This window comes from Sorex fumeus, unplaced genomic scaffold (assembly GCF_029834395.1).
Source record: "Sorex fumeus unplaced genomic scaffold, SorFum_2.1 ptg000001l, whole genome shotgun sequence".
Lineage (NCBI taxonomy): Eukaryota > Metazoa > Chordata > Mammalia > Eulipotyphla > Soricidae > Sorex > Sorex fumeus.
In genome coordinates this window covers 119095-133800 of record NW_026606058.1, presented here as the reverse complement: position 1 = coordinate 133800, position 14706 = coordinate 119095, and the positions used below count along the sequence as shown (strand labels likewise).

Sequence of the window (14706 nt, the reverse complement as noted above, 5' to 3'; positions counted from 1 at the left end):
TCCAGACCATGATCTCGGCTAGTGTCCCCACAGCTGTCCCCCCAAGCTCATGGCGAGGGGTCACAGCCCTGGGGTCAGCTGCTATTTGACCCCAACACGGAAGCTGAGGGCTCTGTTACAAGTCCAGAAGTGAAGGATCAGTGAAGGATGATCCCCAAGCCTCGCCTCCCCTCCAGAATTCTCTCCTCCAGGATCCTCCCCACCCAGGGCCCTCCAGCTAATCTCTGGCCCGGTGCACAGGGCAGTGACCCCAGAGGCCGCCAACATGGCTTTATTGCAATTCAAGGAATCCAAGCCCCACAGCTGTGAGAGTGGAGTGCTGCCGGGCCCGGGCGTGACCACGCCCACACCTGCCTTTTCCCACCAGCACCCTGGAGAGCGAGGTTCCTGTGAAGAGTGCCCTCCTGCCCCCCCAAGCACCCCGAAATCCTCCTGGAGGCGCGGGGCTGAGGGTCCCTGTTACTCTCGCTGGCCGGTACCCTCTGATGCTGGCAGAAGGGAAGGAACTGGGGGGCATGTCAGTGGGTGGGGCACCATGAGGACCAAGCACACGCAGTCCCCCTTTCCAGAAATGCGTAGGGGCCACATGCCGTCAGCTGCCTGCCTGAGTTCTGGGGGCTTCCCCAATGGACCTGCCGCTCCTCCTCCCAAGCCCGGAGAGGCGGGTTCCCAGCAGTGTGAGCTGGGCGGCGGGTTCTCCTCTAGACTCCAGTCAGAAGCAGGCGGAGTGCGGCTCAGCTGACGTACTGCATCCTGCCCAGGTGCGGGGTCTCGGAGAACAGCACCACGGAGCCCGCCAGCTTCTCCTCAAAGACCACCAGCTGCAGAAAGGCCCGGCAGGCGGGGCCCACGAGGGTTGCAGAGAAGGGAGGGGCCAGCCCTGCCCCCGACCGCCTCCCAGGGAAAGCCAGGACACAGGGAAGGGGCCCGGGGTGGGGGCGGGCTGGCCAGTGCTCCCACCTGGTTGGAACCCCGATATAACCAGGGCCCTGGGAGGTACAGGGTCTTCTGGGGCCCGACGTTCCAATAGCGCCCCAGGTTTTGGCCATTCACGAATACGACCCCTTTCTCCCAGTTCTGTCAAGAGGTGTGTGGGGGGAGATCTGTCAGCCACTGGGGTCGCCCAGTAGAATGGGGTGTTCTGGCCCCCCAGCTCTCAGCCTCCCAGGCAGGGCCCCCGAGCATGGCTGGGACGCAGGTGTGCACCCCGAAAAGGGCACTGGGGATCCTCCCGGCCCCCCACCCCTGCTGGGGGGCCATGCAGAGGGAACTGGACACGGGGCCCACCTCCAGCATCATGAAGCTGTCAGCGGGCGGTATCAGGACGGTAACGGAACCGATGAAGAAGGCGGGCAGGATGGGCACCTCGGGCACACGGGTCCACTTCTTGCTGAACCTAGGGACGGAGGGAAGATGGGCCGTCGCAGGGGGCACCCCCCTGAGTGGGGCCAGAGGCCATGCAGCGGGCACCCACCTGGGGAATAACTCCTTCTTCATGTCCAGGCTATAGATTCTGAATTTTTTCAGGGGAGAATGATTGAGAGAGACGTTTCCGATGATGCCTGTGGGAAGGATGCCAGGAGCTAGGAGGCAGGCCACCGAGCGGGGGACAGACCTGAGGTCAGCCACCCGCAGACATGGGACCTTCTAGAAAGCTCCAGAGAGGCTCTCTCCTGATGCATACACCTCTCAGGGGTGAGGCTGCAGGGCACCAGCTCTTCCCAGCAGCCCCCAGGGAACACTGAGAATGAGTCAAATGTTGATTTGCCAGGCCAGGACTCATAGGGAAGGCCATTCCCTGGCCACGGCAGACTGAGCTCCTCTGGCACCCCTGGGCGCTCTGTAAGGGGGCGCGTCTCCAGGAGCTGTTCTTCAATGAAAGGAGCCTGTGGGGCAGAAAGTCAAGAAAGTGTCCCAGTGCTTCCAGACACAGAGGATGGAAGAAGCCAGACAGGAATTTTCTGGGGTCGAGATGGACTTGCACCGTGTCAGAGCACATGGGGGCTTGGGGGTGGTGCCCGGGCTGCCAGCCCACTACAGTCGGGGCAGCACACTCTGCCAGCAAGCGGGAGGAGGCTGAAGCCCAACAGGCCCAGGGAGTGGACAGGAGAGAGCCAGGGAGACGTGAGGAGGCCGGAAGGTTCCAGAAACTGCTCTGAGATTGTTCCCGAGGGGCCTGAAGCCCAGAGCACATACAAACTCAAGCTCCCTCATCCCAAGGGCCAGTCAGCACCCCATCCCCTCGCCAGTCAGGCATCTGTCTGTCCTTCCTTCCTACATCACGGTGACAGACAAGAAAGGCACGGTGGTTCTAAGAGAAAAGGCTGAGGAGGTCAGGAAAGTGTAAGATGAGTCTCTCCCACAGAAGAGAGAGATGAGGATACCCCACAGGAAAGAGACAAGGATATCCCACAAAAAAAAAAAAAGATGAGGATCTCCCACACAAGAGAGATGAGGATAGATACACCACAGGGAGAAGAGACAGTGCTGTCCCACAGGTAGAGAGATAAGGATATCCCAAAGGAAGAGATGACAGCATCCCACAGGGATGAGAGACACAGCGGATGGAAGGATATCTCACAGGGATGAGAGAGACAAGGCTGCCCCACAAGAAAGGGAGAGTAGAGACCCAGAGACCTCAGGAGCTCAGTGCACACCAATGTGGCCCTCACACGCTGCTGGCCGGTGAGCCCCCAGGTCAGCAGGCCAGATTCCTTCTCGGTGGGGACCGGAAGGCAGGGTCAGGTCTGGGATTTCTGGAAGGCCCTTCCCTGCCCCTCAGCCATGCACCCCCACGAAGGGAGAGCCCCTCCAGAGCAGACAGCTGTGAGGGGGCCTTGAGACACAGGGCATCCTGAGCGTCCGGAACACCTGTGGCCAGCACTGAGCTGCTCTCCAGGAAGAAGCCAACGGACCCAGGCCTTTGTCCACCTCCCCACTGCCCTCAGCACCACCCCCCCAGGAACCCCCTGTCCCGTGCGCTCAGTTACTGTGTCCCACTCCCAGGGACCCTTGTCCCACCCCCCAGAACCCTGTCCCAACTCCCTCAGTGATCCCAGTCCCCCCCTCAGTGACCCCTGCTCCCAGGGGCTCCTCTCATCCCTTCAGCCCCCTGGGCAGTGTCCTCAGGCAGTCCTGCCACCCGCGGCAGCGCCCACCCCCAGGGACCCTTGTCCCACCCCCCAGAACCCTGTCCCAACTCCCTCAGTGATCCCAGTCCCCCCCTCAGTGACCCCTGCTCCCAGGGGCTCCTCTCATCCCTTCAGCCCCCTGGGCAGTGTCCTCAGGCAGTCCTGCCACCCGCGGCAGCGCCCACCTTTGCGCTGGTCGTCCATCGGCCCGTAGTTGACCCGCCCACAGTTCTCCACCAGGATCCTCAGCTTGGAGTATCCCTGCCAAGGACACGGGCCACGCGGCCACTTGATCTCCAGCACTGGGCTGGCCACAGGGTGCCCCCTCTGGCCACCCCCACCAGAGCCGGCCCCGCTGTGGGACCACACACCTGGACGAAGGGGATCAGGACCTCTGGGTGGTCGTAGTCGAGGAAGCCAAGAGACATGGAGTCCAAGAAGACCTGCCGTGGGCAGACAGTGGGCTCAGCAGAGCCTGGCACAGGGGGCAGGGGTGGCCAGCCGGGGCATTGCTGGGTGCAGAGGGCAGGGGAGGGTCAGGCCGGGGGCATCGCCCACCTGCCCGCGGTCGCGCACGTCGGCCTGCAGGACGCCGGCGGCATCGATGGTGGTCTCGTACAGCGTGTACCCGAAGGCCTGGCCGTTGCCATTGTTCACAGGCAAGTTCTCCATGTTCATGGGCCAGTCCGAGGTCACCGGCTGGACAGAAGAGAGGGAGGCGGGAGCCCGCGGGGGCTGGGAGCAGATGCCTGCCCCCTGGGAGGGGCCGACCTCGGCCTGGATTCCACGGCACAGACTCCAGGTGCCCGTCCAGTGCACAGCAACTCTGGGGTGCCCAGGGCCACGAAGCAGCTCCCCAGACCACACCACCCTCTTGAGGGCACCCGGAGCCCCGAGCTTGGCCTCTGTGTCCCCACGTGGGGGCCTCTACTGAGAAGGGGTGACTCCCGCCCCGGCCCCTGCTGTGTCACCCACCCCGTGGGCCCTCACCTCGCCCAGGTGCTCAAGGGCATCCCAGAGGGGCAGGTACCAGGAGAAGGTCACAGGGTCGTAGGCAGCTTTGGGGAGGAGCTCAGGGGGCCGAGGCAGGGGTCTCTTTCCTGCACAAACATGCCAGGACCCGTCACTGCCCCGCTCTCCCTCTGGACCTGGGAGCCACCAGGTGTGCAGACCCCTCCTCGGGTGCTCAGATCCCATGGGAGGGCCAGGGGCTTCCCTGGGGCGGCCCAGGTGGGCCCCTCCCCAGCTGTCCTGGTACCTGCCACGGAGGAGAGGAGTCCCCGTAGCTTGTTGTATTTGCCCGTGTAGTCCCCGGCCTCCGTCAGCACCGCGTCGTAGTCTGCAAGAGGCAGGGAGCCGCTCACATCCAGCCCCGGGATGGACAGGCCCCCTGGGTGGCCACCCAACCCTGCCCTGCCCAAGCCGATGCCCCAGGTGCCCCTGGCGGGCGTGGCCACCGCAGGAGGACGGGGGGCCCCCTAACTCTGGCCGTTCCGGGCGCTGGAGAGTGACCACGAGGCCCCTGGACTCGCCGTAGCTGGTGACGTCGGCCTGGTACTGGCCATGGTGCGTGGCCCCGTTCATGAAGCCAAAGTTGGTGCCGCCGTGGAACATGTAGAGGTTGAAGGAGGAGCCAGCGTCCAGCAGGCCCGTCACGGTCTGCAGCACCTCTGCAAGGACACACGGGGTCTGAGGGGTCAGCCGAGGCCCTGGAACCGCCCCTCCCCCACTCACCAGCGCCAGGGCACCATCTCTCCCCCCTCCCCCCTTCCGCAGCCAGGCCAGGGCATTGCCCTTCCCCCCTCCAGCGCCAGGGCACCAGTACCCCCACCCGTGTCAGGGGACCACCCCCCACTCGGACTTCCCTTCCCAAACCAAGCAGAGACAAGCCAAATGCACTGTCCTGCTGGACACCCAGGGTCACTGTGTCACCCTGGGCCTTCTGCTGGGGGCACTGAGGGTGGAGGACTGTGGCGCTCAATCTCCGCGTCCCTGCCAGCGACTCTCTCTTAAAATTATTTTTTTAAACACTTGACTGGAAGACCCTTTCCTTTCGACTGACTTTATTTACCTGTTGGGGGCCACACCTGACAGTGCTCAGGGCACTCCCCAGCACGGTATCCGGATGGAGCTGCAGCCTCTACAGGAGCAGCACCAAGTCGCCCACAGCCTCCTGGGAGCGCGGCCCAGATGACCCCCACGCCACACCCCCTCCCACAGTGCCGGTGGAGCACAGGCCAGGGACAGGTCCGGCGCTGGGCACACCTCGACTGTGCCAACACGGCTGTAGGGTAGGGCTGTGAGTGGCCCTGCAGGCCGGGCAGAACCTGGGCTGTCTCATACAGCTTGATGGCCACTGTCTGCGTGGCCCACGTGGCGCAGGACAAGGCTGGGGTTCGACCCCAAGCATCTTCCGGGGGGTAAGAGCTGAGGCTGGGGAGGGGTGCGGGGTGGAGGGAGTACAGGGTTTGGCATGAGCAGAGCGTGTGCCACCAATCTGGTCGAGTCCCATGCACTTGGCCCCGCAGGCTCTGCCTGGCCCCGGGGACCCCTGACACCACCCCAGACCCCTGTACTGACCTGCCCACCAGCTCAGTTGGCCAAGGAGTCCCAGAACCCTGAGCACTGTGTGGCGAGCTCCCCCAAATAAACACCAGAGGGGACAGTTGTGCTGGGGCAGTTCCACGGAGAGATACCAGTGGCAGACCTGGGCCAATTCCAGGGTCACGAGTGCAGGGAAGGCGCCAAGGCCTGGCCACCAACTCCAGCCTCAGTGCTCTGGGTGCTGGAGGGTCACTGCGCAGGCAGTGTCCATGCCGGCCACCAGCCAGCTCACTGGCCCCAGTGTCTGCGCAAGCACATGGCACCAGCACCCGCATGTCAGGGCGGCCCAGCTCTGCGACCCTGAGGGCAGCCCGGGCTCGCCCACCCTGGTGCCAAGGCAGGTGACCGGCCGTGGCAGTGGCTGTCACAGGCCCAGAGACCGCCACACTCACCTGCAGAGTCCCGGATGTTGTGGGCACTGCCCCACGAGTCAAACCAGCCCGTCCAGTACTCCATCACCATCTTGGGCTGGACCACCTGGGCGCGGGGAGAGGGGCTGCTGCTGAGAGCTCAGCCTGCTGCTGCCCACTCACCCTGGACCCCTAGGCCGCTGGAAGCCCTGCATGGCTCAGCCCGCAGGCCAGAGGCAGCTCCTGTCCCGGTGCCCGCCTGGCTCTGTGCCCGCATCTCACACTCAGCCTGCAGGGGGCGGGCAGGCCCCACCTCTCCTCCCCCAGGAGGATGATGCCCCTGCCTGGACCCCCTTTCACAGGGCTCTGAGCCCCCATACCCAGAGCAGGGCCCAGAACAGAAGGTTGGCCTCAGCGTGGGCCGTGCCCTAGCCCCTCAGCACCCTCTATCCCGGAGGGTGGCAGCGCCCCCCACAAAGGGCCCCTTGAACCCCAGCAGGACACTGAAGAGAGGAGAGGTCTGAGTCCTCTCACTGGACAAGGCAGGGAGGGGCGGGCCAGAGAGTGGGCACTAGGCACCGCAGGCCCAGGGCTCCTGAAACAGCCCTTTGGTGTTTTTCCTTTTTGGGGGTCACACCCGGCGATGCACAGGGGTTACTCCTGACTCTGCACTCAGAAGTGACTCCTGGCGGTGCTCAGGGGGCCATATGGGATGCTGGGAATCGAACCCGGGTCAGCTGTGTGCAAGGCAAACACCTGCCTGCTGTGCTATTGCTCCAGCCCCGACAGCCCTTTTCTTTAGCGTGCTAGGGAGGAGGAAGGAGCACAGGAAGCCGGGAATCCCCGGAACCCCCAGGCCTCCTCTCCTGGGCCTGAGCCGCAGAGGTGGGGACGGGAGGCCGGGCAGGTGGGGGAGGAGCACAGGCAGTACCTGGGAGCTCTGAAGGAAGTTGTTGAGCACTTGCAGGTCCGCCAGCGACTGCAGGTTGATGGTGGCCAGAGCTGCCGAGAGAAGAGCCCACTCAGTGGGGGACGCCGGGCACCCCGCAGTCACCACCTACCACCACTGGCCAGCCCACACAACAGCCATTACGGCAAGACGTGCGGAGTGCAGCGCTCCCAGGCACAGGATCTGAGTTGAGGGTGTCCTGGTGGGCAAGTGTGGGGTGGTGGACGGGAAATGAGTGTGGGGTGGCAGGTTGTGAGTGTGGGGTGTCAGGCGGTGGGTGAGTGTGGGGTGGTGGGTGGTGATTGAATCTGCGGTGTCCGGTGGTGGGTGAGTGTGGGGTGACTGTTGGTGAGTGAGCGTGGGTGATGGGCGTGCAGTGATGGGCTGATCCCCACTCTCCTTCACCCATTCAACCAAAGTTCTGAATCAGCTTTGGTTGCCGTGGGGGGGTGGGGCACAGGGCACTCAGGCTGACTCCTGACAGCTCAGGGGTCACTCCTGGTGCTTGGGGACCTTACGTAGTACCGGGCTTGAACCAGGTCACCCACATGCTAGGCCAGTGCCTTGCCCTGTGCTGCCTCTCTAGGCCCCAAACCCATCTCTGAAGTGGCACCCAGGCCCCGGCCTGCCACTGGCACGGGACCTGGAATAGAGCCCAGCCCAAAGCTGCCCACCCCTCCTCCATCAGCCCTGGGGCTTGGAGCTGGGCCAGATAGGCCCCATCTCTGTCTCAGGGACCCATGGCAGGGGGCTACAGACGCCCCTCCTCGCTGGGAAGCCCCTGCCAGGAGGCCAGCTGGAGAGGCATCTGCAGGGGCAGGGCTGTAAGCACGCCACATCCTGACACCCCACCTGGTCTAGGGAGGGGGGAGGGGCAAGAAGGAAGGGGAAGGTGCCGGGGGCCCTGGGTGCAGTGCCTGGAGCAGACCTGGGGAGAGTATGGGGGTTGGGTGAGCCGGACATTCCCCACTCACACCCCCAGGACCTGGGAATGTCCCGTGGTCCCAGTTTGGGCAGCAATCAACCCCAGCTGCAGACGCATCACACGTCCCTTCTCGAACGCTGCGAGCCTGGTAGGTGCCACCAGGCCCAGCCTAAGCAGTCCCACCCCCTCCTCCAGCCCAGCAGCTCCCCAAGTCCTGACAGAGGAGACGCCCCCGCCCACGAATCCCTCCCCTTGGGGGGCACGTTCCCCCACAAGCTGAGCCCCAGCCCTACAGGTCTGGCAGCCAGTGCAGCTGAGGCAGGATCCTGTGGGGACACGGGGTGGGGACACGGGGTCCAGAGCCCTCTGGCTCAGAGATCAGGGGTCTGTGTGGAGACGGGGGTGGGGGTGGGGGCCTGCCCTCGACACCGCCTCCAGCGGTTTCGCTCCAGAGCCCCCCTCCCAACCCCGTCCTCGCACCCTCCTGCTGAGAGGCCCAGGAGGAGCGGAGAGGAGCACCCAGGCTGGACCCTGAGAGGGAGGACGGCAGCAGGGCAGCAACACGTGTCCCGAGAAAGCGGTTTCTGAGCAGCAGCCTGGAGGGCAGTGGAGAAAATGCCCAGGGAAGCAAGAGCGTGGGGAACCGGGTGGGGGCCTCCCAAAGGCCCCAGAACCTGATCAATCGCCGAGTGGGGGACAGCGCCCCCCCAAGTCACCAGACCGAACAACATCGCCCTCCCTCGGGGACAGGCCCCTGAGTCAGCCCCACACAAGCACGTCCCGCCAAGAAGCCGCCCACCAAAGCTCTTCTCTGGAAAAGGCCAGAAACCAAACAGAAAAGATAAAGTCACAACATTCTAGAAACGACAAGGGGGGTCTGGGGAAGTACCAGCCACAGGCCTGGGAAGCAGGACACAAGTCCAGGGGAATAGGTCCACTGCTGGACCCTCTGGGCAGGCCACCGAGCTGGGGCCCTGAGGTTCAAAAAGCAGCTTCGAGGGGCTGGAGCAACAGCACAGAGGGGAGGGTGTTTGCCTTGCACATGGTCAACCCGGTTCACTTCCCAGCACCGTCAGGAGTGATTCCTGAGTGCAGAGCCAGGAGGAACGTGCAAGGGCCTGGCTCAGGCACTGTTCAGCCCATCGCCTGGGAGCGCAGCAAGCAGGACACATGCCCAGGACAGCCTGAGGTCCCTGCACAGCGGGACAACCACGGGAAGGGGTATGGGCAACGCACAGGGTGCTCTGGGCACTGTGAGTGCGTGTGTGAGTGTGTGCACGCGCGTGTGTGTGTGTGTGGGGGGGAGTGTAGCCCATTCTTCACACGCGTCCACTTTAAGACTTCCAAAGGCCTCACTCAGTGAGTTTGACACCACAATGCCAGACAAAAATGCCAGACTGCAGGCGCCGCAGCTCTCTCTGGCCAGGAAGGAGTACGAGGGGGGACAGGGGCAGTACTGCAGGGCGGGGAGGGAGAGATGGATGGGTGGACCTGCGGATGCTGGTGGGGTCTCCGGGCTTGTGGGCTGTGGCTGGGGTCCCCGGATCTGTGAGTGGTGGGCGGTGTCTGTGGTGGGCAGGGCCTGCGTAGACCGGTCTCAGACGCCATGCCCACCGTCCACCCACTCTGAAGGCGCTGTGTCCCCCGGAGCAGAGTTCTTGGGACTGAGTGTCGGGGGACAGTGCCACCATGTGGAAGCCATGGGAATCGCCGCAGACGCCCAGGCTATCCCGGGGCGGGGCTGCAGGCCCAGAGGGTGGGGGTGTGCTGTGGCAGAGGCAGCGGGCACAGAGCTGCCAGAGTGATGGTGCCTCGTCCTTCCAGGAAGCATGTCGCTGCACAGGACCAGGCCCCGAGGGAGCGCGCTGTGCGGGACGCCCCTCCCACCACGAACATTAATCCCGCAGGCAGGAAGGCAGCAGCCGGCACAGGGCTGGGTGAGCTCCTGGGCGGGAGCACTGGGGCGCGAGTGCGGGCACGGCTGCAGAGATCCCGTGGGCAGGGCTCTGTGCGCCCGGAACCAGCATGCTGGGGGCACGCACAGCTGGCAGGGCCCGGGGACTGGGGGAGTCATATGACCACGATGTGCCCAGAGGCACGCACAGCAGCTATGGGACACCAAGCGGGAGTACAGGGACAGGGGAGTGACAGCGGCTCAGCAACAGGTCCGCAAAGCATGTGCACTCCGGAAAGATCCAAGAGAAAGCCCCAGGGCACTGGATCCCCTTTCTGTCCGGCAGTCTGGACACTGCAAGACATACCGCTGTGAGTTGCAAAGAAAGCGTGAGGCAGGTCCCAGGAGGGGACTCGCGAGTTCCCTGGCAAGCAGCCTTCCTGGCATGTCCAGCAGGTGGACGCACCTATAAGGCAGGTCAGGGGACATGGACCACACGTACGCCAGGTTCATCCACACAGAGACTCTGGAGAGTTCAGCAGGGTGCTGAGAGTTCAAAGAGCAGGGGGACTTGTCGAGGCAGTTATGAGTAGGAGAGCGAGAGAGAAGTGACCAGCAGGGGTGAAGTCACCAGCAGGGGACAAGTGACCTGCATGGAGAGAAGTGACCAGCAGGGGAGAAGTGACCTGCATGGAGAGAAGTGACCAGCAGGGGTGAAGTCACCAGCAGGGGACAAAGTGACTAGCAGGGGAGAAGTGACCTGCATGGAGAGAAGTGACCAGCAGGGGAGAAGTGACCTGCATGAAAAGAAGTGACCAGCAGGTGGGCCCACGTGGAGGGGAAGTGACTCTCAGGGCAGAGGGCAGGGGCTGTCCTCTCCTCTCCTGAGTGGGGGGAAAAAACAGTATAAGTTCTGGGGGGCAGGTGAGAAAAACAATGATGGGGGCTGAGAACAGCAGCAGATGGGCCGGAGGCACCAAGTTCAAATGGGAGGTCTCAGGGCAAGGCTGGGGGAAGGGGGTGGGAGGCTGGAGGGGAGAGCAGGGCAGCGACATGGACACGAGGGAGGTGCCCACAGAGAGCTGAGAGGCACAGGCAGCTGTGGCCCTGGTCCAGGGTGGGGAAGCAGCACGGGGAGCGGTCGGGGAGGGCAGGGCTGGGATACCTGTGTGTGGGCAGCGTGTGGGCAGTGCCCGCAGGACAGGAGAGGCGAGGAGGGCATGGTGAGTCCCACCCATGACCCATCTCCAGCACCACATTGCTCACTCACCAGCCACGATCCAGAGACTCATAAACAAATCTAGAAAGAGATCAACCAGCTGCAGAGATTCTTGGGACCCTGCCCAAGGCTGGGTCGTCTCGGACCTCAAAGGAGCAGGTGAACACAGTGCCTGCTCAAACAGAGCCCGGCAATGGAAAACTGCCACACTCCACAATCACTGCCATGCTCCCAGCTGGACTCCACTGCTAGGGAAGAGCCTCACCCAGAAATTAACCTGCTAAAAAACTCAGTTACGCAGGCTCTGTGACTGAAATCTCCAGGCTTTCGCGGAGTCGGGAATGGCTACCTCCCCGCATCTCCCTGCACTTCTGGAAGCCCTGGCAGTCTCACTCTCTCTCTCTCTCTCTCTCTCTCACACACACACACACACACACACACACACACACAAAGCCACCACCCAGTTGAAAATTTAACTCCAGCTCTATCACTGCATCTACAACGCTGGTAAACCAGGAGTAGCACACCAAATTAGAAGGGATGTATGAAATGAAGGAGGCAACCAATCTCAATTAACAAAATACAGACACCGAATGTTTAACCTGTAACACCTTAGTAATCTCTTACATGAGTGCTTACTAGCTCCATGATGAGTTACAATCTTCACTTTCTTTTAAGAAATATTCTTTGATCATTCTGTTAGCAAATTATTGATAGAAAGCAGTATAAATTACTGACGGCAGCTTAATGAGAGGTTGCGAAAATTGAAGACAATGGTGGAAGGAAGGTATAATGATGGTTGGATTGGTGCTGGAATATTGAATGCCTGTAACAAATGATCATGAACTTTGTAAACCACAGTGTCTATAGAAAGTGTAAGGGGAAAATTAAAAAATTAATGTTTTGGAAAACATAGATGTTAAACCTTCTTTCCTCTCCAAGGAAGAGAGAAAAGCAAGAGGGTTTATGTGTTTTAATCACAATAAACACTATTTCAATAACAAAATAAATTAAAATTTAAAAATAAATTAAAAAATAAATAAAAAGAAGAGCACAGTGCCCTGGGCCCGAAAGGCCCACCCGCACTGGCCAGCCAACTGCCCATCACAGTAACGGCCTGGCCTTGGGGCATGGCAGCCACATGCTACACACGGGTGGGCTTGGGGTCAGTCGGCCTCCTTGATCTAGGGGTGTCTTGGGATGCCCTGCTGAGAGGGCAGGAGACCGGGACCGAGGCTCTCCCGCCTGACCCAGGCCCCAGCAGGCATCCTGCAGCCTCACGGGTGGCCTCCGCACCCTTCCCCACACGGTACCTCCGTCCACAACACCCTTGCTCAGGCCATCCTTGTTGTCCGAGGTCAGGAGTAGTTCCACAATTCCCCGGTCCTCCAGGGCCTGCAGAGGGACAGGGTAGCACAGGGGTGGGGCCCTGCCCAGGTACAGGACGCCTGTATGGGGCCCTTCCTGACAGCAGTGCCAAGCCCCCCGGGCACGAAAATACTCTCGCTTGTCCCTCACTGCAGGGACGAAGCTCAGAGCCAGGCACGGCCCTGCCCCACGCCTTCCCCTGCAGAGTGACCATGGTCAGCCCTGCCCTCCCCAGGACCACGCGCTGCAGCTGGGTCCTCCCGTCCTCACCAGCACCACAGCGGTAAGCCTACCATCCCCAAGAGACTTTGCTGGGGGAGGGCGCCACCCAGTTATGCTCTGACGGTTCCCAGTCAGCCAGGCCAGCAGCGCGGTCCGAGGAAGCAGGGCTGTGCTGGCCAGGAGGTGCCAGGCATGAAGCAGCCTCGGCCACCTGCAAGGCAGTCCCTACCCGGATGCTGTCTCCAGCCCCCTTCCCAGAGAGTCTGATAGTCATGTCTGGGGGGAAAGGGACTCAAAAACTCCCCAGAGGGCCGGAGCGATAGTACAGCAGGGAGGCCGTTTGTCTTGCACGCGGCCGACCCGGGTTTGATCCCGGCATCCCGTATGGTCCCCCAGCACCGCCAGGAGTAATTCCTGAGTGCAGGGCAGGAGTAACCCCTGAGCATTGCTGGGTGTGACCCAAAAAGAAAAAATTCCCCAGAGGAAGGACCTGGGAAGGGAACCCAGGAGAACAGCAACCACCTCTCTCACGCAAGGCCCTGGGTTTGACCTCTGGCACCCGGGGTCCCATGCCCTGGGGAGTCCTGGTGGCTCTTGAACACTAATGGGCCTGAGCACCGCCAGGAGGAGCCCCAAAGCCCCAAGCACTGTCCCCACACAAAAAAGTCGCCAACACAAGAACAAACCACGAGGCACTTCTGAGCTGCAAGCGGGCGAAGGCTTCTCGGGAAGCATTTGCATCCTCCCAGCCAACCGTCATCCGACCCCTTCCTCCTCAGCCCGACCTTCTGGTCACTCCTGAGCCCAGAGACGCAGCAGAGGCATCCGACGCGGCCCAGCTTACCTTCCTGACGTAGGGCATGTAGGCGGGGTCCCTGTTGTAGGAGCCGTACTCGTTCTCCACCTGCACTGCGATGATGGGGCCTCCGTGCTTGTACTGGGGACAGAGAGGCTGTCGGGGCTGTGTGTCCCCACCAGGGGGCAGCAAACCTCTCGGCTAGGGACTAGGAGGGGCCTCGGGGGACGGGGTTCCCGGGCACATGTCGCCCCAAAACAGCACAGGAAGGGCTGCGGGCGGATGCTGCTTTCCAGGTCCAGGCACGGTCCAGAGTGAGACCAGGGGCCAGCGGAGACTCACGGCCCTCCAAATGCAGACCATCAGGAGTGCCTCCCCCACAGACCCACATCCTCCCTGGAGCACTACAGAGCTGTCACAAGGGAACACCAGGGCCTTCCCCTCCTGCAGGGACCCGAGTCTGGGGAGCACACCCCTGGTCCCAGCTGCCCGAGAACGTCCCCAATTCCGGCAGGCTATAGAAGGCGCCCCTGACCCCAGCGACCTGTAGGAGCACGTCCCCTGACCCCAGCTGCCTGCAAGACCACCAAGACCCACCCACCAGAATTAGATCTTTTCACGTGTAGTGGGAGGAGAATAGGACATTTCCATGCTGACAGAGAGAGAGAGAGAGAGAGAGAGAGAGAGAGAGAGAGAGAGAGAGCTAGGCCCCATCTTGCGGCCATCTGTGAAAATTCGCTGATAAAATAATCATGTAATACAGAATGAGCTTGCACGATGAATATAATCCTTGGAAGAAAACATAAAGGAGAAAGTTCACTATCCTGGATTTGGCAGTGAGTTCTTGGATACAGTACCACGGGCAACCAGAACAAAGGGGGAAAGTAGTTGTTGGATTTAATTAGAATTTTACAGTTTTCATCAAGAAAGGACACCGTGACAACGCAAATCTCCGAGTGAGGAGAACTACCTGCTAAGAGACTGATATGGGAGGGGCCGGAGCGGTAGCACAGTGGGTAGCGCCTTGCATGCGGCTGACCCGGGTTCGATTCCCAGCATCCCATATGGTCCCCCGAGCACTGCCAGGAGTAATTCCTGAGTGCATGAGCCAGGAGTAACCATTGAGCATTGTCGGGTGTGACCCAAAAAGAAAAAAAAAGAGAGAGACTGATACAGGAGTATTCAAAGAACTCCCAAATCCAGCCACCAAGACAACGATCTCAAAACGGGCCTAGGGGCCAGGGACAG

The 14706-nt window shown here is 61.8% G+C and overlaps 1 protein-coding gene across 1 annotated transcript in view; it reads right to left on the bottom strand.

Moving 5' to 3' along the window:
* Positions 1-734: 734 nt before the first annotated feature.
* The window catches only part of GLB1L2 (galactosidase beta 1 like 2), a 31862-nt gene continuing 17890 nt past the window's right edge, over positions 735-14706 (bottom strand). Inside the window, exons 6-19 of the mRNA XM_056121374.1 lie at positions 13507-13599; positions 12386-12467; positions 7017-7087; positions 6128-6212; positions 4664-4801; positions 4390-4470; positions 4122-4231; positions 3690-3830; positions 3503-3574; positions 3317-3392; positions 1475-1562; positions 1288-1396; positions 961-1077; positions 735-821 (exon numbers count right to left, since the gene is read on the bottom strand). Of these exons, the coding sequence (XP_055977349.1) occupies positions 735-821; positions 961-1077; positions 1288-1396; positions 1475-1562; positions 3317-3392; positions 3503-3574; positions 3690-3830; positions 4122-4231; positions 4390-4470; positions 4664-4801; positions 6128-6212; positions 7017-7087; positions 12386-12467; positions 13507-13599 (1350 nt within the window). The remainder of the gene's footprint in view (positions 822-960; positions 1078-1287; positions 1397-1474; positions 1563-3316; positions 3393-3502; positions 3575-3689; positions 3831-4121; positions 4232-4389; positions 4471-4663; positions 4802-6127; positions 6213-7016; positions 7088-12385; positions 12468-13506; positions 13600-14706) is intronic.